The sequence below is a fragment of the Mirounga leonina genome, unplaced genomic scaffold, assembly GCF_011800145.1.
Source record: "Mirounga leonina isolate KUSES-001 unplaced genomic scaffold, KU_Mleo_1.0 Mir_53, whole genome shotgun sequence".
In the NCBI taxonomy this organism is placed as follows: Eukaryota; Metazoa; Chordata; class Mammalia; order Carnivora; family Phocidae; genus Mirounga; species Mirounga leonina.
Window position 1 is genome coordinate 71,083,900 of NW_023270807.1, and position 26,881 is coordinate 71,110,780.

Genomic DNA, 26,881 nt, shown 5'->3' on the forward strand with positions numbered 1-26,881 from the left:
GCCCAACAGGGGGCTTGATCCCAGGACCCTGGGGTCATGACCTGAGCCGAAGGCAGACGCTCAACCGACTGAGCCACCCAGGTGCCCTTGGATACTCTTTAATATTATACTAGAACTTGACAAGTGGTAGTTTCATAGAAGTTAATTTTATATGGACTCTGGATCATAAAATTTAGTTTCACTGTAGAATCTGAAACCATGTTATCTTTTAATTGGTAGAAAAATCCATTGGTATATTTTGCACTTAGAGTGGATCTTTTATCTATGTATGGTTTTGTAATATCTTGCCTTTTTTATTTTGAATGTTTGCTGAGTTATTCAAGTTTTCCAAGTGTTGACATATTTAATAATACAATATAAAAATAAATCACATTTGTTATCACTGACCTCACCAGAAAAATTTGTAAGTATTGGTAAACTCTTAAACACATGGCAGCAGCTACAAGTTTTCTAAAACTTTTATTTTCACTTGAAAAAGCTCAAATTTTATCATGGGCAACAAAGGCTTTCGATTTTCTTTAAACTGGCAGGCTTCCTTGTTCATTTTCAAGAAAACTTCCACTTAAATACGTAGTTCTAAATAACTAGAATTTGTCAGTTCAGCATTCTCGCATATAAAAATGATGTTTCATGAAAAAAAAGAGCTAGTTCAGCTCTTAATGCATAATTTCTTTTCATTGTGGCAGTTCCCACACTTTGGCATCCACTGTGCTTTTTTATACATACTTCCCATTTCATCACACAGAATATGGAAGAGAGATCTACTCAAAGGGTTGAGATTTTATAAAATTATCATTTTACCACTTTACTAAGGATATCCTTAAGTGAAACTGGCTTTTTTTTTTTGTAACTTAGAGTGCTTGGCCGCATGCGGGATCACACAAGGATTGCTAGAGTTGGTGCCCCTGCCTGGATTCTTGCTTAAGGTGCCAGCATTTTTAACCTGTTAGTGCTTTGGCCTCATCAGTGCAACTGTCAACATGTAACATCTTTATATTATTAGGAAAATAATTTTTACTTGAGGATTCCTTCAAAGAGTCTCAGAGACCCCGGGGGTCCATAGACCTTACTTTAAGAATGGCTCGTAAGGGGGGAAGGTATAGGTTATAAAAAGAGGACTACAGTAAGAATGTACCTAACCCTCCTCTTAACTGACTTGCCAGTGAAATTCACCTCCCTTGCTCATGTAATCTGGCAACAACTCCCATAGAATGCGCAATGTCGAGGCCAGTTGGCTGCCCTCTGCTATGTCCATTCATCTCTGTTCCCACTAGTAGAATAATGTGCTTTGCAAATATCAGTTGTATTTGTTCTCAAACAAGTTTATGCCAATTTCATTAATACGTGTAATTATACAATTTTAGTAATATTATGTAAATAGAGTGTGAGTTCGGGGCGCCTGGGTGGCTCAGTTGTTAAGCGTCTGCCTTCAGCTCAGGTCATGATCCCGGGATCCTGGGATCGAGCCCCGCATCGGGCTCCCTGCTCAGCAGGAAGCCTGCTTCTCCCTCTCCACTCCCCCTGCTTGTGTTCCCTCTCTCGCTGTGTCTCTCTCTGTCAAATAAATAATAAAATATTTAAAAAATAAAAAAATAAAAAAATAGAGTGAGTTCAAAAAGAAAAAGAATGTATGTTTCTAAAACTAACTTAAATGCTTTAGAAGGACGTACTGTAAAAGATTGCTATCATAATTTAGTGTGGATGAGATTTGTAAAGGTTTAGGGGAAAACATAAAAATCTGGAAGGATTCTACATTCCTTCACAAGTATCTTTAATTCCTATCTTTTAGAGAAACTAAGGCTTGAAATTGTGATGATGTGTTACGTGTGTTCTTTGCAGGAAAGAACAGTGAACTGATCTGTAGACCCACTTTCAAAGAAAAGGCTTTTAGTTCACCGTCAAAAGATTGGTGAATGTGTATACATATAGGTATTTTAAGCTGAAATAAAATTCATAAATTAATATCTGTTTCTTTTTTTTTTTAATGATTAACCTACTCAACCAGCTTTTCCAGTAGATTTATTAGCCAGTAGTCAGGATCACATTGAATCAGTTTCTTTGCTGCCATCCATGAGCTACAAGCAAATTTCCTTTGGTTTCCATGGCCATAAAATATGCTCTCTTCCATCATTACTCTTAGTATCTACTGCTAGGTCAGATTGTATTGGTAAAGGATTTAGATAACCTTTTAGAAATGTAACTATTACAGGTCAGATTTCATAATGATAGAGTGTGAGCCTGATGGTATAAGCTCTTTTTTAAATTGGTGTACTAGGGATGCCTGGGTGGCTCAGTTGGTTAAGCGGCTGCCTTCGGCCCAGGTCATGATGCCAGGGTCCTGGGATCGAGTCCCGCATCGGGCTCCTCGCTCAGCAGGGAGCCTGCTTCTCCCTCTCTCTCCCTCTGCTTGTGCTCTGTCAAATAAATAAAATCTTTTTAAAAAATAATAAAATAAATAAATAAATAAATAAATTGATGTACTAGCATTTTATTGGATTGGAAACTGGGAGGCTTGGAGATTTTCACGGAAGTTGCATAGTAATGCTTCTGAAGGATGAGAATGATAGTAAGTGTCCTTTGATCTATAAAAATAAGTTCACTGTTAAAAAAGCAACAAGTTCACGGGTTAATCAGATGTGTCAGAGTCGGGCAGATGGTAGCGGTTCATTGATGTCAGCTCTGCCATGGTTAGGTGGACATGCGTCATTTATAGATGCATCGTGACATGGCACAAAGACACAGACTGGGAAGTAGATGACTCAGATTCTGTGCTTGGCTCACCAACCACCAGGAGTCACTGAAGACTGTTCCTAATTCCCTGGCAGTGAGCTTGCAGGAGAAGTTGTTTTTTTCCCTAGAAGTGGGGAATGCATTCACACTCTTCATAGTCTATTTCCAGCCAGTCCACGCTAGCAAGCTGACTTGCAGGGTGGCTTTGTGACCAACTAGTTAAAAAACTCATCAACCTTAGTTATTTTAGCACCAGGCCATATCACCACAGCTAACCCAAACACTGGAATTATTATTAAGTATCAAGAGATTCCTCCAAATTCCTGAGTTCATGATGATCATATATTCACTGTTAATAGTGTGGCCTAGTTTTACAGGCCTGTTCCTTCATTTTTTTCTTGCTTTCCAGAAATGTTTACTAAGCATCTACTCTGTGTCAGACACTGTTGTAGGATTAGGGATCCAACAGTGAATAAAATAGAGGAAAAAATAAAACCACGCACTTGCAGAACTTAAAATCTAATAGAGGATGCATATACATATACATATACACACATAAACACTAAGAGGACAAAAAAGTGAGAAAGGGAAATGAGATACGGTCAGTTGGAGAGCAATGTTGAAATTCTGCAGAGTGACTACAGAAGGTATCACTAAGATCACATCTTTCATATAAAACTCCTAAAAGAAGAATATAATCGGGGCGCCTGGGTGGCTCAGTTGGTTAAGCGACTGCCTTCGGCTCGGGTCATGATCCTGGAGTCCCGGGATCGAGTCCCACATCGGGCTCCCTGCTCAGCAAGGAGTCTGCTTCTCCCTCTGACCCTCCCCCCTCTCATGCTTTCTGTCTCTCATTCTCTCTCTCTCAAATAAATAAAATCTTAAAAAAAAAAAAAAAAGAAGAAGAATATAATCTAGAGGAGGTAGTCTCTTAGAACATTTTTGAGTATTCTTGTCCTGGGATCTATGGTGTTTTATGGGAGAAACACTGCATCTTAATTTTCATTGACTCTAAGTGAAATTTAGCCTTTCTTCCAAATCATGAACATAGGTGACCCCTATAGTGATGTTGGGAGAACTTGTAACTTTGTCATAGGTAGGTATCATGGGTATTTTCATATCCCATTATAGTTATTATAGATACTATTGTTTATGCTCATCACTACTTACAAATTACAGTAGTTACTATCTCTGCTATTAAATCTTGTTTTTTAGTGCCGTAATAAAGGACAGAGATCACAATTTTTTTAAAAATCTGTATTGATAGCTACATGTCAAAGTAACAGATTTCTTTATATCCCTTCGTATTCTATCTTATGAATTTTAAAGCACTGAGAAAGAGGCTGAGGCTTCACCAGATTGCCCAGAGGTCAAGAGGTTCATGGCATAGAAATACTAAGCTTTCATTTAATCCCTAATTGTGTTTTCTTATACCTCCCATCTGTACAGCACACTTTTCACTGGAGTCGCTGTCCTAGAGATTACTCAAATATCTCTCCAGCATTTTCTGGGTAGTTCCATAGAATTACAATTGTGAAAGATCCTTTCTAAGCTTTCTGTATAACGCAGGCCACACACTGTTAAACCACTTGCAGAATAATGTAGCCAGCCAAGCAGAAACTTGGCTTCCTAGAAAATGATGGTTTCATGCTTCACAGGTCAGCTTTTACACTTGTCTGCAAGATACTCAAAGGACCTTAAAGGCAGTGCAGTTCATCTTATGAGAAAGAACAAGATGTAGAAATCGGAGTTAGAATCAGCTCATTTCACTCACACCAGATTTTTAGTCACCCTCCTCATCATGGCCTTGACCAAGTGGGTCTGTCCAGATTGAGAGGTCATAAACTCTAGACCAGGATACCTGCACCTTGACCAGCCTGTGGGAAGTAAGGTGAGGTGGGATAGAAGTGTTTCACTGGTTTGCCAAGGCAGCCATAAGAACAGAACTGAGACCCTCTTACTGTGTGTAAAAAAGGGAGGGTGAGTACCAGTTAGATGGATGCTCCTGAGAATTTCGCCCTGGTTATATGCTTTAGATCTATTTGAGCATAGTCTTCTACCTCTCATCAAGAGTAAAAAGTCAAAACGAAAAACTGTCAATGAGAGAAAAGCATTCATTCCGTAATTTCCCCATGAGACAAATTTTGTGCTTGTGTCTGATGTGGGAGGCAGCTAATTCTGAGGCATTCAGCCTCTTGGATTGTATCTTCAGTTGTGCCCTTTCCTTCTGAGAAACAGACACTCGAAAAGTGTGCTGAACGCTGTGGGACTGTTGCACTCATTCACACGGTCGATTTTCCTCTGCAGGCTGGTGAAAGATGCTCCTTGGGATGAAGTCCCACTTGCTCACTCCCTGGTTGGTTTTGCCACTGCCTACGACTTCTTGTACAACTACTTGAGCAAGACACAACAGGAGAAGTTTCTAGAAGTGATTGCCAACGTCTCGGGATATATGTATGAAACTTCATACAGGAGAGGATGGGGATTTCAGTACCTGCACAATCACCAGCCCACCAACTGCATGGCCTTGCTCACAGGAAGCCTGGTTCTGATGAATCAAGGTGCGTTGTGGACACAGCCGAGGGAATGCCGAAGCCAGCGTCAGCCATAGTTGCCTTGTGAGCAGAGCATTTTTATAACTAGCCTGAATACATGTTCATAGTTGGATCCTAACTGAGCTCCTGAGATGAAGTAATACCCAGGGCATCTCTTAGACAATTGAGAGGCATCGCTTCCTCATTGCAGCTACTTATAGTAGCCTGCAGGTTATTTAAGTAAGGCTTTTGATGGCCCCGAGCCATATGCTTATGGCACTCCCATCAGTGGCGGATATTCATTTCCCCAGAGAATTTGTCAGTGAAGACAGCTATCCTGGGTAAATGGAGTTTTTAAAAGCTAAATGGGTGGTTTATTATTTGAAATGAATGTTCTCTGCACACGGATGTCTGTCATTACAACATTCTTATTTTTTTCTTCTCTAAGGACTTAAAACCAATCTAGATCATTTAGGTCAAATTTGGAAGTGACTTTTTTGAATCACATAGCTACTTTCCCTTAATGTATTACGTAATTGCTGATACTACATTTTCTCTCTTATAATTCTGACTTCATTACAACACCTGTGAAAGTCTATACATGATTAATGTAGACTGTATTTAAGAAAAGCAGCCCTAAGATCGTAATGACTTATTAGGATATTAAACATATACTTGGAGCTGGCAAATCTAACAGAACTCTTGACTCCTTCCCCACAAGAATTAGTATGCATTTTGTAGATTATCCAGCATCAGATTTCCTCGAGTCTAGCTTTCTCCCTTGTCTTATCAACCAGCCATCACTTTTAACCAACTGAGCCACCCAGGCGCCCTAACCAGCCATCACTTTTAATTAGTCTTAGAGGAAAAGAAACTAATATTAACTGAGCATATGGCATGTGTCCATTGCTCCTTGTCCCTATTTGATTTGTCACATCAGCCATCTAATGTAGCTGGGATTTGGATCCAGTTCTGGCCAAACTCAAAGTTCATTCTCTTTCCACTGTATTTTGTTGCCTCTCTTAGAATAGAGATTCAAAGTAATTGAAGGAAAGCTTTAAGAGGGCCAGGTTTCATTTTGGCTCCCTTTGCCCCCTACTCTCACAAAAACAAACAAGATTTAAAAGATCAAAATGCAAAATGCAAAATGCAAAAAAAAATTTTTTTTTAATAAAAGATCAAAATGCAAATCTTCAAACTATTGATAAATAAATCCCAAGGCCTGTGAAAAGACATCTTCGTGAAATGGTGGAAGGAACCCAGGACAAGCTAGCTCTCAGCCCGGGGCCTTGGGTTTTAGCCTAGTAGAGTCTTACTTCTTTACATAAATGTTTAGTTCTTTAGTAGCAGGAATAGAGCTTATTTATTCATTCTTTGTGGGAGATAAGATTGCTCCAGATACTTGCAGGCATAGAAAATACCAATTCAGTTTGGACCAAAATGTGTAGTTCTCCTCTTGCAGGAGTTTGTGTGTGAATTTATTTTCTGATTACAGTAATGGGTTGCTCAGGGAGATAGTGTTCCAGAACGCCCACGTCGGCAGTGGACAGAAGAAGAGGTGAAGTCTCTGGCCCTGCGCATCTCAGTTAATAATCAGGCTTACCGTCCTGACTTTCTCGGCACACTCACCACCTTTAGGAGCCACCTCACAGGCTGTTTTGACAATCCCATGTTCTCCAGACCAGCCTCACAGAAACTAGGCTAGCTTAGTGTACCGGTAGTTCCCATCGGAAGTGGGAGAATTAGAATGTTCTCTCTGTTCTGCTAACTCTGTCTAAGGCTCGGTGCACAGGGACCACAGGATCACCCATTAGCCGTTTACAGATCAGTTGGAAGGAAGACATGTGAAATGTTTAAATGAATACGCAGTAGTTACCATAGCACCAGAGAACGGAATAAGAGGTGTCATGAAGCTATGGTTAAATCTCGATCGAGTGTATTAAGTTTGAATTCAGGAGAGCAGTGTGAGAAGGTTCATAGAACTTTGAAATATAGATAGGATCTGGATAAGTGAAAATAATGAAGAACATTCCAGACAAGGTGTATGGATGGTGGAAAAGCACAGCGCATAGCATCGATAAGAGTATCAACTCCTAAAACCAAGATGCACTGTATGTTAACTAAAACTTAAATAAAATACCAGTATCAGTGCCTTGTATTGACAGATTTGAAGTTTAGGAAGGCAGACATTGCCTCATATCTCCCGAACAGGATTGTTGTAGGGAAAAAAAGAAGGGAAAACCAGGTCATGTGATTTCAGGGAGCAGTAAGTAGCAGGCCTGATTTTAAGTATTCCACTGGAGTCTGGTTAGAGATGGAGGATACAGAGAAGAAAAAGAGGAAGAGGACTAGAACTTGAAACCCTAATGATTACAGAATGGAAGCTAAAAACTCTCCAGAAGACTGGCCTGGCAGGTGGACAGCCGGATAGGAGGAGATGGGGTACAATCCACAGTCACCTCTGTGCCCCCAGGAGACGGGAGCCAGGTCTTACAGAGGCTGGCACCTTGGATTTAGGCTGCGATCTTGTGGTCCCAGGGCCCCTGGAAGCCCTCACACCCAGCACATGTGGTAGGCCGTGGTAGTGTTAAGTGCTGGTGACCATACATGTCTTCTGGAGCGAAGCAACAAGACTCTATCCACATCAGGAGGCAATGAGCTTACTTTCATCCTCACTGATTGTATGTTTTAAATATGTAAGCAAACAAAACTGAAATCTAAAGACCTAGGTTCAGATCAAAGTTCTGTTCATTTTTAGTCATGTGTCAGAGGTCTTGAACAATCAAGCTTTTCTGTAATTTTGGAGTAATAATGCCTAATTGAATTGGTAAAAGGATTAAAGAAGATTGTGTTCAGTGCTGTGTAAATTACAAATGTTTTAGAAATGCGAGTTGTGGTTGTTACCTAAATGCTAGTCTTGCAAGAATTATAGGAAGCTAGCATTTTTGAGTCAAAAGTATTTCATAAAAATTTTAAGGCCTTTAATTTTCAGTTGCAGAAGTAGAAAAATGTGACAGGTTGAAGTGCTTGAACAAAATTTTAGCTCATTTTTGGTAGATTCAGGACTCCCAGTTGATATTTTCACCATTAGATTGTCACTCCAGGGGTGTCTCTGACCCGCTGCGTTGCCTTTTGAGATCCTATGGCATCTAAAAGCACATAAAGGATGAGAGATTGTCTTCTAATGACAGAACAAACTGAAGACTATCTGCGGCTTAGCCTTTATAGTATTAGCAGCTTATTAAAAATCCTATGAAATAATGGTGCAAGTTTTATGAAGATAAGAGCTTTAAAAATATTTTCAAGTAGTAGTTTTTAGAAAAATTGAATGGAAGTCTTAATACACAGATCTTTTCTGGTAGCCTAAAGTTATGTGCAGTTTGTAATTTTGGTGTGATGCAGTTTCAAATGTATTAAAGATTGGAAACTGATACTCATTTCACGGTTTATCTTCACTTAATTAATAAATGATTGTATTCGAGAACTTTCTACTTTACATCATGGACCCAACACAAACCTGGATTAGCAGAATGTTATTTATAATGTTGGTCAGTGAGAGTTTTACAGAATGCTATTTGACCTGTAGTCAGATAACTCAGGGGATTTTATTTGGTCATAATTTTGTTTATGCTTCATTATAGCCCTCGTCAGTGTTTCCATGTGTTTTCATTCTTCAGGGTATCTTCAAGAAGCCTACCTATGGACCAAACAAGTTCTGACCATCATGGAGAAGTCTCTGGTCTTGCTCCGAGAGGTGACAGACGGTTCCCTCTACGAAGGAGTTGCCTACGGCAGCTACACCACTAGATCGCTCTTCCAGTATATGTTTCTCGTTCAGAGGCACTTTGACATCAACCACTTTGGTCACCCATGGCTTAAACAACACTTTGCATTTATGTATAGAACCATCCTACCAGGTATAGTGAGGAATCAGAAATGGGAAAACATTAACTATGATCGTTTTTTCTGATTATGAAAATGGGCTAGACTAGGAAAAGAAATGTGGGGTTCGAGTCATATTGAAATTAAAGGGATTTTTTTTTTAAATAAAAAATCAAAGAATTCAAGAGTTGCATATAACCAGAACGTTTGGGAAGTTATTGTGAGGATTTGTGATTTATGTACTGTAAAGCTCGGAGCATAATGGATCAAATATAATTCGTAGCCCCCACAGTACTTCTTTTTTGTAGATGTAAAACTTGGGTACATATGCAAATTCCTTTTCATGAATCTTTTTTTTTAATTTTCAAAATATTATTCTGTTTATTTTTGTATATTTGAAATAGCTCACAAAACAAAAAACTTTATATGTTTCTAATTCATCTGCAAAAATAACATTTCCTTTTCACAAATCTTAACAAAATATAAACATTTATGGTTACATGTTAGTTTTCCTTTACATGCAATCTCAAATTGATCCTCTTTTGTTTTTTAGTTTTTATTTCCAAACTATATAGATACTCAAAATGAAAGACTATGCCTACATATTTGTTGGAGCTTTAGTATTTTCTTTGAATATTTTACTGAAATAAATAGTGTAAAATATAAAAGATAAAAAAAATGAATTGCTACAAAACTTCTAATTCCTTGTTGCCATGTAGCTCAGTCTTCTAAGAGAACTAGCTCTAAAAAAAGATGTATATGATTTAAGAACACTTTCATTTCTAGGACAGCCTTATTACTCTCCTTGTTTCAAAACAGGACTAAGATGTTAGAAAAAGTTTAGGAGGTAGATTTTCATCAGGATGGGGATTTTTTTAACACCCAAAAAACAAATAATCCAGTTAAGAAATGGGGGAGAAGACATGAATAGGCATTTTTCCAAAGAAGACATTCAGATGGCTAACAGACACATGAAAACATCACTCAATACAAAATACAAAAGTATGAGATATCACCTCATACCTGTCAGAATGGCTAAAATTAACAACACAAGAAACAACAGATGTTGGCGAGAATGCAGAGAAAGGGGAACCTTCTTGTACTGTTGGTAGGAATGCAAACTGGTGCAGCCAGTCTGAAGGACAGTATTCTAAGGGGCGCGCGCATAGTGATGTTTATAGCAGCATTATCAACAATAGCCAAACTATGGAAAGAGCCCAAAGTCCGTTGACTGATGAACAGATAAAGAAGATGTGGTGTATATATACAATGGAATACTATTCAGCCATGAAAAAGAATGAAATCTTGCCACTTGCAACGACATGGATGGAGCTAGAGTGTATTATGCTAAGCGAAATAAGTCAGAGAAAGACAAATATCATATATTTCACTCATGTGGAATGTAAGGAACAAAAACAGATGAACATATGGGCGGGGGGGGGGGGCGGAAGGAGAAAAAAGAGAGGGAAACAAGCCATAAAAGACTCTTAATGATAGAGAACAAACTGAGGGTTGATGGAGGGAGGGAGGTAGGGGATGGGCTGGATAGGTGATGGGTATTAAGGAGGGCACTTGCTGTGATGAGAACTGAGTGTTGTATGTAAGTGATGAATCACTGAATTCTACTCCTGAAATCAGTATTGCACTGTAGGTTAACTAACTAGAATTTAAATAAAAATTTGAAGAAAAAAAAAAAGGATGGGTATTTTTTTTTCCCCCAGTGAAATGTAATTTTTAGATGGTGATTCTAGACCTACAGTAAAGAATCCAGTCTTTAAATCTTTTTGCTTTGGTTGTGTACACATGGACTGAATAGAATCTCCATTATTTGATTAGTTATCCAAAAAATACTGCAGAGCAAAAGAATGATAAGATTCTTAAAGTTTAGTTGAGAATTAACTTTCAGAACGCTATTGTTTTATTGCTTATTCTTAGATATGCAGGAGAGGCCTGTTTTTAATTATCTTGATAAACAAAGGCCATCTAAGGCCAGGGACCTTGAAGAGGACTCAGTGTTTTGTAATTGGATCTGAGATCTAACAGCCAGCCACATCACTGCTGTGAGCTGCATCTGTGACTGCATCCTAAACTGGGAAAGACAGGATGAACACCTCTAAGAGGAGGATTCAATGTATTTATGTCAATTAATCCAACAAACCATTATTGAACATCTGTGTGCCAGGCACTGTACCAGGCAGGGGATTCAAAGAGAAATAAAACACATCAGCTTTCAGGGAATTCACAGATTAATAGAAGATTCAGGAAATGACATTTTGTCATAAGATTCACTTGGAATAGCATTTACTAAAATGGTAGAAGCAAAAACATTAGCTGTAAATTATGTAAATATGGTCATGGTATCATTTTAGAAGGGATTATGTGTTAAAAGTCAATTTATTCTCAACAACATTTCTCTTTTTTTTTTCCTCCACAATGGCTGTTCTAGTAATGATTATTCCTGTCTGGCTCAGAGTTGTCTCCCATTCTTTTTCCAGAACACCTGGAGCATATCCAGTCTTACCTGCTTTTGTTTTGCTGACCTATTCCAGTATGATCTTTACATTTTCTCTCTTGAACTTCCAGCAGTACATATTAGCAGGATCTTCTATGGGAATTACGTTTTCTTCCTGTATGGGGGCGCCTGGGTGGCTCAGTCATTAAGCGTCTGCCTTCGGCTCAGGTCATGATCCCAGGGTCCTGGGATCTAGCCCCGCATCGGGCTCCCTGCTCAGCAGGGAGCCTGCTTCTCCCTCCCCCTCTGCCTGCCGCTCCCCCTGCTTGTGCTTGCTCTGTGTCAAACAAATAAAATCTTAAAAAAAAAAGTTTTCTTCCTACAGAAGTGCAGTGTCTCCCTTAAGCCTTATAACTTCCACTTTATTGGATGCCAAATTGCAGCACCTTATGTCATCCTGTTGGTGCAGAATGTGGGACAAGTTGGTAAGAGATCTAGTGCTCAGTCCAGGTTTGGGAGCTCCCCGTGTTCCAGAGGAGAGCCTATGTGTCTCTGCAGTTATGATGACACCTAGCATGGGCACTGGGAAATGCGGCAGGTGGGCAGTGTTCAGGAGCATTAAGAAGTGTGGCACTTCCATTACCAGTGATAGGTTGCCACATAACAAATACAAACTTGCACACTTGTGGAAGACCTTCAGAGGTCTCATTAACTGGTCTGGGGTGAAGCGTGGACATCGTGCTTTTGGTTTTTTTTAATCCAAGGTACACAATCGATTCTAATTTGCAACCAGGATTGGAAATCGTTGTTTAGGTCTTTATAGGAGCATGCCGTTTTAAATGTATCTTCATTCTGTCAAACTTCTTTCCCCAGGGTTTCAAAGAACCGTGGCTATTGCAGACTCAAATTACAACTGGTTTTATGGTCCAGAAAGCCAATTAGTGTTCCTGGATAAATTTGTCATGCGTAACGGCAGTGGTAACTGGCTCGCTGACCAGATCAGGAGGAACCGGGTGACCGAAGGTCCGGGGACACCGTCCAAAGGGCAGCGCTGGTGTACTCTTCACACGGAATTTCTCTGGTAGGACATGTTGGGCTGCCTTTAAAAAGAAACTGTACCCAGGGCTAGAGTGTGCTAGATTTATGCATTTAAACAGAAAAACTACGTAAAGCACTTTGTAACCCCTTCTCCATATGCCGGCTCAGCTTCGGTTCCTGTTGCAGCGCTGGAGGCTCTGCTAGAAACATTTCCTTCCATGTAGGATCTCATTACCGTTGGCAGTTTTTGGTTTTCTTGTGTTAGAGATGTCCTGGGCTCACACTGTTTCATAGATGGGCATGTTTTGATTTACATCATTTTTGAAATCATATAAAGAGAAAACCACAAAATTTAGACTGGGTTACTCTGACAATCACAGCAAAGAAAGAAATAAAGGTAGGAAAATGTTTTGTTTTAGTAAATGGAGCATTATAATCTTCTAATAGCAAAGCTGTTACTGAATTTCCAAAACTGTTTAAAAGTGTTTGACAGTATTTGACAGTTTCACTTTGATAATAAAAGAACCATGTAATTTTTTCTGCCTTAATCTTTTAAGCCCAGAAAGAGAAGCCAGGTCTCCTTTTTAAAGTACTGCCAAGTATATTGTTGGCATCCAATAAATTAAAATAAAAATTACAGGGAACTGGTTGATCATTAATCCTTATTTTCAAGCTATTGAAATGGCTATTCAATTCCAAAATAAGCTTCTGTGGTTTGATTTTCTTCTCTTCATTATTTATTTAGTTAGTTAGTTAGTTTAAACAAGTAAGAGGGGAAAAAATATTAATAAAGTTATAACTGGTGGTAATTTAACCAGCATTTTAAAAAAATATTGTCACAGATGAAGTAGATATATTAATATGTAACCATTCCTGTTTCAGGGGTGTGAAGTAATTATTTAGTAGTGATTTCACTTATCCTAAATAAACAACCAGGAGAGTTCTATAAAGCTGACTACAGGAGTCAAATTAATGCTAAGTCTAACTTGGTTCAAAATCTGCCATTTATAGGAATATGCAGACCAAAATCAGAGAAGTATGGCCAATTCATCTTGTGTCTAGATTTGTTAAGTCACGGTAATTAAGCCAACATTATTAACTAGACCTAAGTAGAGACACAGTTTCTGATGGCCTGAAGCTCTAGAACAACAGACGAAACAGCCAAAATCAAACACCAGTAAGATTAACCATAGGTGATTGATTCGTTTTAGAGAAGTATCTAAGAGCTAATAGTCTAGGCCTGCCTTACTTCCCTTGAGCAGGAAATCATCTAAACCTGTCAGAAATGTTATCTCAGATCATCAAAAGCAAATAATCATGTTTATGATTACTTCGGGGGCCCTCTCTGATTCAGAAACCTGTGTTCTTAATCACTGTGGAAGTTTAATGTTAATTATTGTATTGATTTGATAATAAACATTTGTCATAAATGAAAATGAGAGGCCATTTTTTGTCCAAAATCCATGATATCATCTGCAGAGCAAAACAAAACCCATGGCTCTTGGTAGGCAGTAGTAGCCACAGTTATAAATCTCCCAGTATTAATAGTTTCTTGAATTCTGTCCACTTTATATTCTTAGATGTGATATTGGCAGTAAATTTTATCTAACACATAAAGTTTGACTCTATTAAAACTTATTGTTTTGGAGGATGAAAAGTACTCTAACAAACTTTCAATAATATTGGTTGTCACAGAACAAAACTTGCTTACAACTGGAGGCTTGTTAAGAGTCTAGATCCTAACGCAGGGTTCTCTAGAATAGGAGCCCCTGGACTAGAAGTTTGCAAGTGTAATTCTGTGAGCCCCGGTGGTTCGGAGGGCAGCTCTGAAATCATTCAGTGAAGAAGGTCCGTGTAGCAATTAGCAGGCTCAAACCCAAGCATCATAGGTTATGAAGATAGACTCGTCTCCCCTTCAGTAAGGGTGTTCCCCTGTGCAAGCTCATCCATGGGTGTTTCCAGAAGTGCCTCTCCTCCAGAAGACACTGCCGGCTCTCTGGGTACCATGTGTGCTGGTTCCTGCGGCCACATTACAAAGCGGCATCACGGTTCTGATGGGTTATTTTAACTTCCACCAGAAAACCATTTAATTGTGAACAATTCATCCTTTCAGGTATGACGCCAGCTTGAAATCTGTGCCTCCCCCAGATTTTGGTACCCCCACGTTGCATTATTTTGAAGACTGGGGTGTTGTGACTTACGGAAGTGCACTGCCCGCAGAAATCAATAGATCTTTTCTTTCCTTCAAGTCTGGAAAACTCGGGGGCCGTGCAATATATGACATTGTGCACAGAAACAAATACAAAGAGTGGATCAAAGGATGGAGGAATTTTAATGCAGGGCATGAACATCCTGATCAAAACTCATTTACTTTTGCTCCCAATGGTGTGCCTTTCATTACGGAGGCTCTCTATGGGCCAAAGTACACCTTCTTCAACAACGTTTTGATGTTCTCGCCAGCTGTGTCCAAGAGCTGCTTTTCTCCCTGGGAGGGTCAGGTCACAGAAGACTGCTCTTCAAAATGGTCTAAGTACAAGCAGGACCTGGCGGCCAGCTGTCAGGGGAGAGTGGTGGCAGCAGAGGAGAAAAACGGAGTGGTTTTCATCCGAGGAGAAGGGGTGGGAGCTTATAACCCCCGGCTGGATCTCAAGAGCGTTCAGAGGAATCTGATCCTCCTGCACCCCCAGCTGCTGCTCCTCGTGGACCAGATCCACCTGGGAGAGGAGAGCCCGTTGGAGAGCGCAGCAAGCTTCTTCCACAACGTGGACGTTCCCTTCGAGGAAACCGTGGTAGATGGGGTCCACGGGGCCTTCATCCGGCAGCGGGACGGTCTCTACAAAATGTACTGGATGGACGATACCGGCTACAGTGAGAAAGCAACCTTTGCTTCCGCGACGTACCCTCGGGGCTACCCCTACAACGGGACGAACTACGTGAACGTCACTGTGCCCCTGCGGAGTCCCATCACCAGGACAGCTTACCTCTTCATAGGGCCGTCTGTCGACGTCCAGAGCTTCAGCATCCACGGAGACTCGCAGCAGCTGGGCGTGTTCATCGCCACCAGCCAGCATGCCTACGCCGCTTACCTCTGGAGCGGAGCGAGCACGGCGCAGCCCGCCTTTGCACAGGTCATCGCCGATCGGAGCAGGATCCTGTTCGACCGGAGCTCGGCCATCAAGGGCACCTCGGTGGCCGAGGTGAAGGACTACGCCGCTGTCGTGGACCAGAACCTGCAGCGTTTCAAGCCAGTGTTCCAGCAGCTGGAGAAGCAGATCCTGTCCCGGGTCCGGAACACAGCTAGCTTTAGGAAGACCGCCGAGCGCCTGCTGAGGTTTTCAGACAAGAGGCAGACGGAGGAGGCCATCGATAGGATTTTTGCCATATCACAGCAGCAGCAACAGCAAAGCAAGTCGAAGAGAAACCGGAGGGTAGGCAAACGCTATAAATTTGTGGACGCCGTCCCCGATATTTTTGCACAGATCGAAGTCAATGAGAAAAAGATTCGACAGAAGGCTCAGATTTTGGCACAGAAAGAACTGCCCATCGATGAAGACGAAGAAATGAAAGACCTTTTAGATTTTGCAGATGTGACGTACGAGAAACACAAAAACGGTGGCTCCCTGAAAGGCCGGTTTGGACAGGCCCGGATGATGACGACAACTCGCAGCAGGGCCCCGTCACTGTCGTCTTCCTATACCCGACTGTTCCTGATCCTGAACATTGCTATTTTCTTTGTCATGTTGGCAATGCAACTGACTTATTTCCAGAGGGCCCAGAGCCTGCATGGCCAAAGATGTCTTTATGCAGTCCTTCTAATAGATAGCTGTATTTTATTGTGGTTGTACTCTTCTTGTTCCCAATCACAGTGTTAGCATTAAAGCTATCCATTGTTTGATCGTTTTGTGGTCACAAGAGTCTATGCAAAAAACCCCCACAAAAAACAAAAACAAAACTTGCCCCAGTTTGTTATTGGTCTTTTTATCTCAGTTTCCTTTTAAACAAATTAAGGGGAACATATTTTCACACAAAAAGGCAGGGATATGGAGAAATCAAAATTGGAAAGGCAAAGATTTATCAGAGGAATAAGAGTGGCTTGGTTGTCCCATGGTGTTTCTGGAAGTATTTGGCTTGGCTAATTTAGCAGTCCATACAATATTACCCTTAGAAGAAACAGCAAGTCTGGTTTTAAGAAAAAGATTTAGATAGATTTGGATTTTATTAATATTAATTTAATGCTATTAGCAATTTCCAGATACTATTTTATGGAAAAGACTGAAGCACGCGATTCTGAGAAAATCAGAAAATTTTTTTTCACGTAGTCATGTTGAAAAATAAGTTTTATTAAGTCCTGGTATGGTGGTGTTAACTTCCTTGGAGAGTAGTTCATTAGTTAAATGAAAGCAGGATCTCCATATTGGATTCCTGTTCAGACAACACAAGAAAATGATGGCAGATGATCATTAAAGATTTAAAATATGTTTTCAGTAGAAAAACATGTATCAGTGAATGAATATTTCCTTGACGATGTTGGTCTCTGCACACACGTAATGCCTCCATTGGTTGTTTAACCAATAAGACAATGACAAGTAACTTAATTTTCTCTTTTCCTTATATGGAAAACTGTTGTAGACCCAGTGGCTCAACTTCAAAATAAAATATTTTATATCCCAAATATATTGATTTCAATACCAAAGAAGATGGGGAAACTAAAATTTGGATATGATTCTTAATGTTTTTTAATAGAAAACTTTAAGTTTATTTTGCTAAATAAACATTATAATTATGATTTATCTATAGTATCTTCCTTCTTTGTTCCATTACATTAAACACGTGTGCAACAACTTTGTAATCTCTGAAGAGAGGTCTTTATTTGGACATGCGTTAATTAAATTTATAAAGTAGTGTTTGAATCGGAAGAAGTAACTTCTCTGCTTATTTATCTTTTTGTGACCTAGACATATTTTAAACATTAAAAACAAAACCCAACTTCTAATATTTAAGTAATTAAAAACATAAAATCACCTTAGTTACTGTTAATCAAGTTCTCCAGTGGCAACAGGAGCAGAGAGGCCTGGGAACACGTCGCACAGGTTAGATTTCAGCCTAAGAAAGTGATCTACTTACAGGGAATTTAAAGAGTAATTATCTTACATTCTACATAGATGAGCCTTGCAGATTTCTTCCTTTTAAACAGAAAATATACTTGGCTCAGAGTTTACAGCAAGGACACATTCACTGATCTGTAGGTCTGAAGTCATAATGGCAATCTTTTCTCTTTCCTTGTCCTTTCTGTTCATGGAAATACCAGTGTGGAACAGAAAACAGGGATATGGAGAAACCCTTAGGAGCACCTTTTTGCAGTTCTAATTCTGAACCTTCTTACATAAAGAAAACACAAGTTTTGACTTCACTCATTACACTTGGCACCTAGAAAATGACTTCTGAGGAAGCAGTTTTTCTTCTTTCGTGGAGGACGTCTCTAGGGAGGATGTCATTACATACTGTTTAAAAGAATAATGTTTTCAAAAGAATAATGCTTCCGTTTGTCCTGCATGGATGCTATTACTGGGATTTAAACTTGCTTTATGTGACAGATTCTCCGTTTACTTAACCTCATTCAACATTCCTCTCTTCTCTTTCTCATTCCAAAGGATGAATTGTCTGAAATGATCAAAAGCAAATTTTGAAAAAAAGGGAAAATTGCTCTTTGAGGCTACCAAGCAAACCTGATCTCATATCCAAAAACTCAAGGCCTACTTTCTAATACGGATAAAAAGCGCAAGCGAGCGCCAAATCCAACTTTCCTTTTGTTTTCATTAGGTCAGGGCAGATGGTAAATTAGTCATCATAGTGTGCTCTAGTCGAACACATTAGTTCGTTCTTTAAGTAATTTTTAAAAATATGGTAATCATGCATCTTTGAAACAAAATTGATGAAATAGGTTTTTTTCCTTCTAATTGGACCTCATATTTCACTTAAAAAGAAATTTCCACAGGCAGTGACTTAAGTGGTTAAGTAAAAAAAAAAATGCTGAAAGGAATCACAGCTCTTTATGATGAGACATATTTTATATCAGGGCTGGTGCATATTTGAATAAAACTAAGGAACTCTTTGTATCTCCCAGAAAACCAAGCAATGTTAAGTCTCCCTTGTAAACTGAGTAATCAATTATGGAATCTGTTTCAGCACTGCTGCCTATGAAAGGAGTGTTTCAAGTTCACTGAATAATACGTAAGCTGTTGTTCAGGGGATTGGCAGGACTGTTAGTCCTAGCCTTAAAGAAAATTTGGGAATTATTAGCATACAGAGCTTGTCTGTGCAGTGGAAGGGGCGTACTCCCTGGCTGGTAACTGATTAGCTTACAACCAGCCATGATGACGGACATATCATCTGCTGTGAACATTATTTTGAGATCATTGTTAGAACTGTGGATAAAGTCAGGTGGAAGACCTTCTTCTGGGACTGTTTTAATAATTAAAATTTGTTGTATCACCTAGGATATTAATTCTTCCACAAATATTTTAGTCATGATTTTATTTTATTTTATTTTATTTTATTTTAAGATTTTATTTATTTATTTAACAGAGAGAGACACAGCGAGAGAGGGAATACAAGCAGGGGGAATAGGAGAGGGAGAAGCAGGCTTCCCGTGGAGCAGGGAGCCCGATGTGGGGCTCGATCCCAGGACCCTGGGATCATGACCTGAGCCGAAAGCAGACGCTTAACGACTGAGCCACCCAGGCGCCCCTAGTCATGATTTTAAAGAAGTAGCAAATATTCTAAGTTTCTGAGCTTATTTAGCTCACTGTCAAAGATAACATACTTTCCCAGCAGTGTTTCGGCTAGATATCTGCTTTATGCTATAACGCCTATCAGCTACTGACATTTCTCAGGAAATGACTGAGAAATCATGCAATCCACTACATAATCTAAATATGTAATTTTTGGTCATTCTATTTTAATAGGTTCAAGCTCTGTTAAACAAGACACATCACCATGTGAAGAATAAAGGTCCAAGTTGCATGAGGACTTTCTTGCTCTTCTTGGCTGTATAGTTTGCCTCTCTTTGTTTAGGGAGTCCTTTTTGGTTTTGGATTTTTTCCCTAAATTATAAACATACATGATTGAAAAAGTAAAATAGTACTAAAAGGCTTATATTTTTGGGACACCTGGGTGGCTCAGTCGTTAAGCGTCTGCCTTCGGCTCAGGTCATGATCTCAGGGTCCTGGGATCAAGCCCCGCATCGGGCTCCCTGCTCTGCGGGAAGCCTGCTTCTCCCTCTCCCACTCCCACTGCTTGTGTTCCCTCTCTCGCTGTCTCTCTCTGTCGAATAAATAAATAAAATCTTTAAAAAAAAAAAAAAAAGGCTTGTATTTTTAAACATTTCCTGCCCACTCCTTTCTCACTCTAGATTCATGCTTTCCAGAAGTAACAAATTTTTAATTGCCTTAGCTGTTGTGTCCATGATGTCCTTGTTTATGGTAAGGTCTAAAACTTCCTACCAGGGAAGAAGAGGATTTAGCCCTCTTGTCCATCTCCCCTCTCTTCACACCTATTTCATTCACCCCTAACCTTCCCACACAGCTACCATAGTTTTGGTTATGTCAGTATTTGGTATTTACATGCCATAACTGTGGGAAAGAGGACTCGTGGGTTAGCCGAGTAGAGTACTGTCTTACATCCTTTCGTGTAGAACTTTGGTTTCCCCAAACTTAATGACTATTTCTTTGGTTCATTTGCTTAGTTGTCAAGCAATTTCATTGTATCCCCAAACTTTTCCAATATGTGTGGGAATCTGCTCACTCTGTTCAATCACCACTAGGTAATCAGGTGGTTCTTTTTGTTCTTGGGGCCAGCCCTCCTCCTATGTTGGTTGTCTTCAGATCTCCTTTCTCCATCATTCTGAGGATTCTCTATGCCTTTTGCTGGCTATATCTTGTTTCCTGAACCCCATGCTTCCTTTTTCTTCATTGATATCTCATTTTGGTGGAGCATATCCTCCCTAAGATTTCTTTCATTTCTTTCTTTATTTAACAGAGAAAGAGAGAGAACAAGCAGGGGGAGTGGCAGGCAGAGGGAGAGGGAGTAGCAGGCTCCCCGCTGAGCAGAGAGCTGGATGCGGGACTCGATCCCAGGACCCTGAGATCATGACCTGAGCCGAAGGCAGACGCCCAACTGACTGAGCCACCCAGGCGCCCCCTTCCTGAGATTTCTGAGAAAGAATGAATGAGCAGTAAATATCTTACCCTTTTGCATGTCTGGGAGAAATGTTTCTTCTTTCACTTGATCCATCACTTAACCAACAAATGTAGGTTGGAAATAACTTTTCCTCAGAATTGTGAAGGCATGGCTCCATGACTTCCCAAATGTTACTGCGTTTTCTCCTGGATAGAGCAATTGTAACCAGAGAAAGTCTTCATTCTCTTCCCTGGTGACGTCAGTGGAGGGAGGCTGCAGAGGGAGGTACTTAAAAGGCCTAACTGCACGTGTTCTCAGAGTCACGGAGGAAGGGAGCTAGAGGTCTCCCTCATCCTCTGATTAAGTACAGCATCCACTCTCAGCGGTGCTGTCTTTAATCCAGAGTCCCTCTTCTCAGTCTCTCCAGGGAGTCAAAGCCTCATCTCCTGCTCGAGTCCAAGTACGCTTTGCCTGCCGTGGGCCCACTTTCCACTTCCAGCTGCACGCCGCCCCGCTGCCAATTCCTGAGCCTTGTTGCAGCTCCCCCGAGCAAACCGGCTTGTTTCTGTTGATGCCAACCCTATTCTCTTGCTGGCTTGGATTTCAGCCTCCTCTTGAGGCACCATTCATCCATCTTTTTTCAGTATGTGTTTGGTGTGTTTCAGGAATCCGGAGGCCAGTGTGGCTGGAGCAGAGCGGGAGAGGGGAGGATGGTGGGAAGCGAGACTTGATCGTACATGCCCTCATAGGCTGTAGCAAAGACTTGGATTTTGAGGTGAGAAGTCAGCCGCAAGAATGGAGTTACAGATAACTGAGATGTGGCCAGCAATTAGGAGGAATAACTAGGGGGAGGTGAGTCCAGGAGCTTATATATTTTCTAAACACCCGCCTGGTCCTAGAATCCAGGAATGGGCTCTGGCTGAAGATATAGTTGTTGGTGCCTTCTTAAAGGTTAAATGGAAAATCCCTAGCTGTGTAAGGGGAGACATGCATTCCAGGTAAATGGAACGGCAGGAAGAAACAGAAGTATGAAAAACCACATCTCGTTCAAGAATCCACCCAGATTGGTGTGGTTGGCTCAGAGGGCATGAAGTGGGGAGTGGTTGAAGACGAGACTGGAATGGAAAGCCAGGAGAATATTGAAGGGGACTTTGTACGACATGTTAAGGAATTTGGACTTTATTCTGCAGTGAGGGCTCCTCAGCCTTTTTCATGCTTCAGCATAACTGAGGGAGACAAGCAAAGCACATCGCTGAGCCAACATGGCAGTGATTTTCACCAGGTGGGGTATGTCGATGGGGTGGCTAAAAGGACTTGAAAGAGGGGAGGTGATGATGTTGCACACCTGTGTGTGTGTGTGTGTGTGTGTGAGGTTTTGAAAAATCCTTGAGGTGGCGTTGATATGCCCCCATTTCCCATACATTCACTCTAGAGGGAGGTTTCCCTCTAGTTGGAAATCACCGCAGGCAGTGCAGAGCCACTAAAGGATTTTCTTTTTAAATAATCAGATTTACATTTTATTTATTTTATTCCTTAAAATTTGTTTATTTGACAGAGAGAGAGTGAGAGAGCACAAGCTGGAGGAGCAGCAGAGGGAGAGGGAGAGGGAGAAGCAGGCTCCCCACTGAGCAGGGAGCCTGATGCGGGGCTCGATCCCAGGACCCCGGGGTCATGACCTGAGCCGAAGGCAGACGCGTAACCGACTGAGCCACCCAGGAGCCCCCAGATTTGCATTTTAGAAAGACAACTTTAGCTTCCACAGAGAGGATGGACCCGATGGGGAAGAGATAGGAAGCTATTTCCATAGTCTGTCTCCTTCCATAGGTAGGAGATAATCAGCTCCAAAACTAGATGTAGAGAGGGAATGTTTAAGGCCCAGCTTACAGGCCAAACATGTGACCAAAGGGATGTATATTTTGTGGAAGTATATGGGTCAAAAGATGATGAATCCAGGGGCCCTCGGGATGTATGTGACTCCGAATCTCATTTACTGACGAAGGGCACAGGTGCCTGCCACGCCTCAGCCCCAAACCCCCTGACTGTCCCTTAATAAACTTTGGAAATTGTCCAAGTCTCCCTGCCATTTCTCTTTTCAGCCTGCCTGTGTCAGGGACTCCACAAAGATTGTTGTGGCTGGAGGAGAGGGTGTAGAAGGGGGGGTGGTGGCAAACAAGATTGAAAGGTGGACAGTGCGGTAGAGGGGACGTCCCCTTTTTCCCCTTAATTTTTAAATTTAATTTAAAAAAATTAATGCCAATGGTATGGGTATCTTGAGCAACTCGGGCAGTTGAAGGACCGTCTAAATGGGAAAAGTGAAGGTGCTCCTTGCTCCTCCTACTGCCTCTAGAAGTTAGTTATAGGGCCGTCTTTGTTGTGGAAGGATCACATGATTTTAGTGGGGGGGTCCCAAAGGAAATGTTAATGATTTGTGATGGGCCTTTGAGGCTTTGATTTAAGGGGGATTTTCTTAAGGTAAGAGCTTCTAAAAACATTTCAGTTAGCTTGCATTTTCCAAATTAAACAATGACAAGTGATTTTAGTATGTATTTAGGAATTATTTTCTGAACAAAAGAAGTTCCCAGGGGTGAGGCGCCTGGGTGGCTCAGTCGGTTAAGCGGCTGCCTTCGGTTCAGGTCTTGATCCCAGGGTCCTGGGATCGAGCCCCGCATCGGGCTCCCTGCTCGGTGGAGAGCCTGCTTCTCCCTCTCCCTCTGTCTGCCGCTCTGCCTACTTACGCTATCTCTGTTAAATAAAAAATTAAAAATTAAAAAAAAAAGTGATTATAAAAAAAAAAAAAAAGAAGTTCCCAGGGGTTAGGGCATCTTCCCTTTCTTTCAAAGAAAGTATAATAACAGGAACTACTTTTCTCTGTGAAAGGAACTTCTTGTCAGTCTTCTCTGCTTTTCACTTTTCAGCCCCTGTTGTTTACCACTTTTTAATTTTGTCCAGGATAAGAGACAGCCAGTAAAATAAAAGAAATTTATTGCTTTCCTAAGCAGATAATCTTGATTTCTTAGCTCCTTCGCCCCACTCTCTTAAGGAATCTGTTTTTAATGACAGAAGGATGGATCCATGCCATTTATTAGAGTTCTGAGGAGAATTCTTGGAATTCTCAGTTCCTTTTTTTTTTTTTTTTTTTTTAAAGATTTTATTTATTTGACAGAGAGAGGCACAGCGAGAGAGGGAACAGAAGCAGGGGGAATGGGAGAAGGAGAAGCAGGCCTCCCGCAGAGCAGGGAGCCCGATGCGGGGCTCGATCCCAGGACCCCGGGATCATGACCTGAGCCGAAGGCAGACGCCCAACGACTGAGCCATCCAGGCGCCCCGGAATTCTCAGTTCCTGATACAAAAAAGACTGAGGAAAGAAAAACATCTTTTGAAAGATGAATTCACAGGACTTTTCATCAAAGTTGAAATATAAATTGCAATAACAACTCAAAACATTACTGTTATTAAATACTGCCCTTGGATAGCTCACACTTAGAAGACATAAAGAGAACATAAAAATCACTACTCTGATTTCCCCACTAGACTACACTCCTTGAGGGTAGGGATTGGGTCTCCTGCTCATTTTCTGTACATGAGTCTTGCACAGTGCCTGGCACATACATGGTATTCAAAAAACACTTGAGGAGGGGCGCCGGGGTGGCTCAGTCGGTTAAAGGGGCCTTCGGCTGGGGTCATGATCCCAGGGTCCTGAGATCCAGCCTGGCATCCGGCTTCTTGCTCAATAGGGAGCCCATTTCTCCCTCTGCCTGCCACTTCCCCTGATTGGGTGCTCTCACTCTCTCTATCGGACAAATAAATAAACAAAATCTTTAAAACAACAACAACATCACTTGACGAGCTGACTGAGTACGTGAATGGAGCCCAGACGACCATGGTCTCAGAAGACCTTAAAACAGAGAGCTCCAGCCGATTCAGTGAGCTAACCTCAGGAACCTCCCACAGAGCTGTGAACTTTGGCCCTGAAAGATGCTCCATCTAGATCCTAGAGCTGTTTCAACATTGCCATCTCCAGGGGCGCCTGGTGGCTCAGTCGTTAAGCGTCTGCCTTTGGCTCAGGTCATGATCCCAGGGTCCTGGGATGGAGCCCCCCATCGGGCTCCCTGCTCAGCGGGAGGCCTGCTTCTCCCTCTCCCACTTCCCCTGCTTGTGTTCCCTCTCTCGCTGTGTCTCTGTCAAATAAATAAAGATCTTTTAAAAAAAACAAGACAAAACATCGCCATCTCTGGGTGGTGGTTCGAAAATTCAACCTCCAGGACAGGGAGCGCGAGAGACAGACGTTAACACCGTCCACAGGCAGCTGCTATATGGCTGTTACACGTGTGGTGGCCCCGAGTGGCCTAGAAAGCCCAGATGCCACAGCACAACTTAAAATAACACACCATTTGTGTGGGATGTTGTAAACCACCAGGCATCAACAGACTGTTGCTAAGCTCCGCTAATTGGCTGTGAGAATGCCTTCGGAGTTGACGACATTGTGCAATTCCAGCAAGCGAGGCGAGCAGGGGACAAGGCGGTGCGGGTGCAGGGGAGGGGAGCAGGCAGCGTGGCGGGGGAGGCGGGTCAGTCGCTGCCTTTGCAGCCCCAGCTGCCCACGCGCCGAGCCTCGCCGGACGCCGAGGAGTGCATCCGCCTTCCGGATAAGTTACTACATGTTTTCTCTACTTCTCAGTAGCGTGTCTGTGTTGCTCCGTGGATATTTTAAAAGTCTTACAGATGGGGGCGCCTGGGTGGCTCAGTCGGTTAAGCGGCTGCCTTCGGCTCGGGTCATGGTCCCGGGGTTCCTGGAACCGAGTCCCGCATCCCCTCATCGGGCTCCCTGCTCAGCGGGAAGCCTGCTTCTCCCTCTCCCACTCCCTCTACCTGTGTTCCTTCTCTCCTGTCTCTCTCTCTGTCAAATAAATAAATAAATACAATCTTTAATAAAAAAAAAAAGTTTCATAGATGATGAGAGGACCTTTGTGAATTCACTGCTTAGGCGAGGTCATTTTTGATTTAAAAAAAAATAATTTGGATGCCAAGGGAAGAAATAAGGAATGAAAGAGTATTTAATAATTCTGCAAACGGAGTTGTGTTTTTAGAATAGGATATAAAGAGCCCACATCCGAGGCTTATTTTATAAAATGTCCAATAATTCATGAAAACACTGCCCTGTCCATGTTTACGCCGTGATGATGTTAAAGCATACTGCCTAGCAGTGATAATAACAGCCCTCTTACTGAGGCCCGGAGAGCAAGAATTTTGCACACATCTGCACACCGATTCAGTAAGGATGTAAGGAAGATACAAGCTACAGCCCCATCTTATAAATTAGGAAGCTAGGCTCAGAGAGGTTAAGAAATGGGACTAGAGGGCGCCTGGGTGGCTCAGTTGGTTAAGCAACTGCCTTCGGCTCAGGTCATGATCCTGGAGTCCCGGGATCGAGTCCCGCATCGGGCTCCCTGCTCGGCAGGGAGCCTGCTTCTCCCTCTGACCCTCCCCCCTCTCATGTACTCTCTCTCATTCTCGCTCTCTCAAATAAATAAATAAATCTTAAAAAAAAAAAATTTAGAAATGGAACTAGAGATGCCCAGCAATTATTATGGGCTACTTCATGAAGCTCAAAATACAACGTTTTAATATTTGCTTTTGATTATTTGAAATGTTCAAAATGCCACATTATAATAATTTAAACTATTGAGTGATGAACATAATCACGTCGAAACTATTAAAGTCTCGCAGCAATTTTTCCTTTAATCTTGTGACACTGAAAAGAGCAAGCAAAAATTTTTTTTGTCAAAGTAGACTTTAAAAAATAAGATAGACTAAAAGACATCCTCATATTTTATTTTATTTATTTTTTTGAAACAATAGCTCTTTATTTTCCTGTGGACAGTTCAAAGGAGGTTTAATATATATATATGTATATATATATGTGTGTGTGTGTATAGATAGATAGATAGATAAAGAGATGCACACACACAGAAAAAGAGAGAAAATCTTGGGTTTAAAGGAAACCTAAGTGTCACTAGAAACCTGATTGAAGGATTCACACTTTTAGAAGGGAAATACAGTGCAGATT

At 41.3% G+C, this 26,881-nt stretch overlaps 1 protein-coding gene across 6 annotated transcripts in view; it reads left to right on the forward strand.

Moving 5' to 3' along the window:
• Positions 1-16,556, forward strand: part of DSE (dermatan sulfate epimerase) — a 77,415-nt gene extending 60,859 nt beyond the window's left edge. For 3 of the 6 annotated variants that reach the window (XM_034990352.1, XM_034990353.1, XM_034990354.1), the window contains exons 2-5: positions 5,038-5,291; positions 8,942-9,181; positions 12,472-12,679; positions 14,750-16,556. In XM_034990352.1, coding sequence (XP_034846243.1) covers positions 5,038-5,291; positions 8,942-9,181; positions 12,472-12,679; positions 14,750-16,508 — 2,461 coding nt within the window. In that variant the 3' untranslated portion in view covers positions 16,509-16,556. Of the gene's footprint in view, positions 1-5,037; positions 5,292-8,941; positions 9,182-12,471; positions 12,680-14,749 lie in introns of those variants that run through there. The other 3 variants (XM_034990349.1, XM_034990350.1, XM_034990355.1) reach the window with 2 other exon arrangements.
• Positions 16,557-26,881: the final 10,325 nt, after the last annotated feature.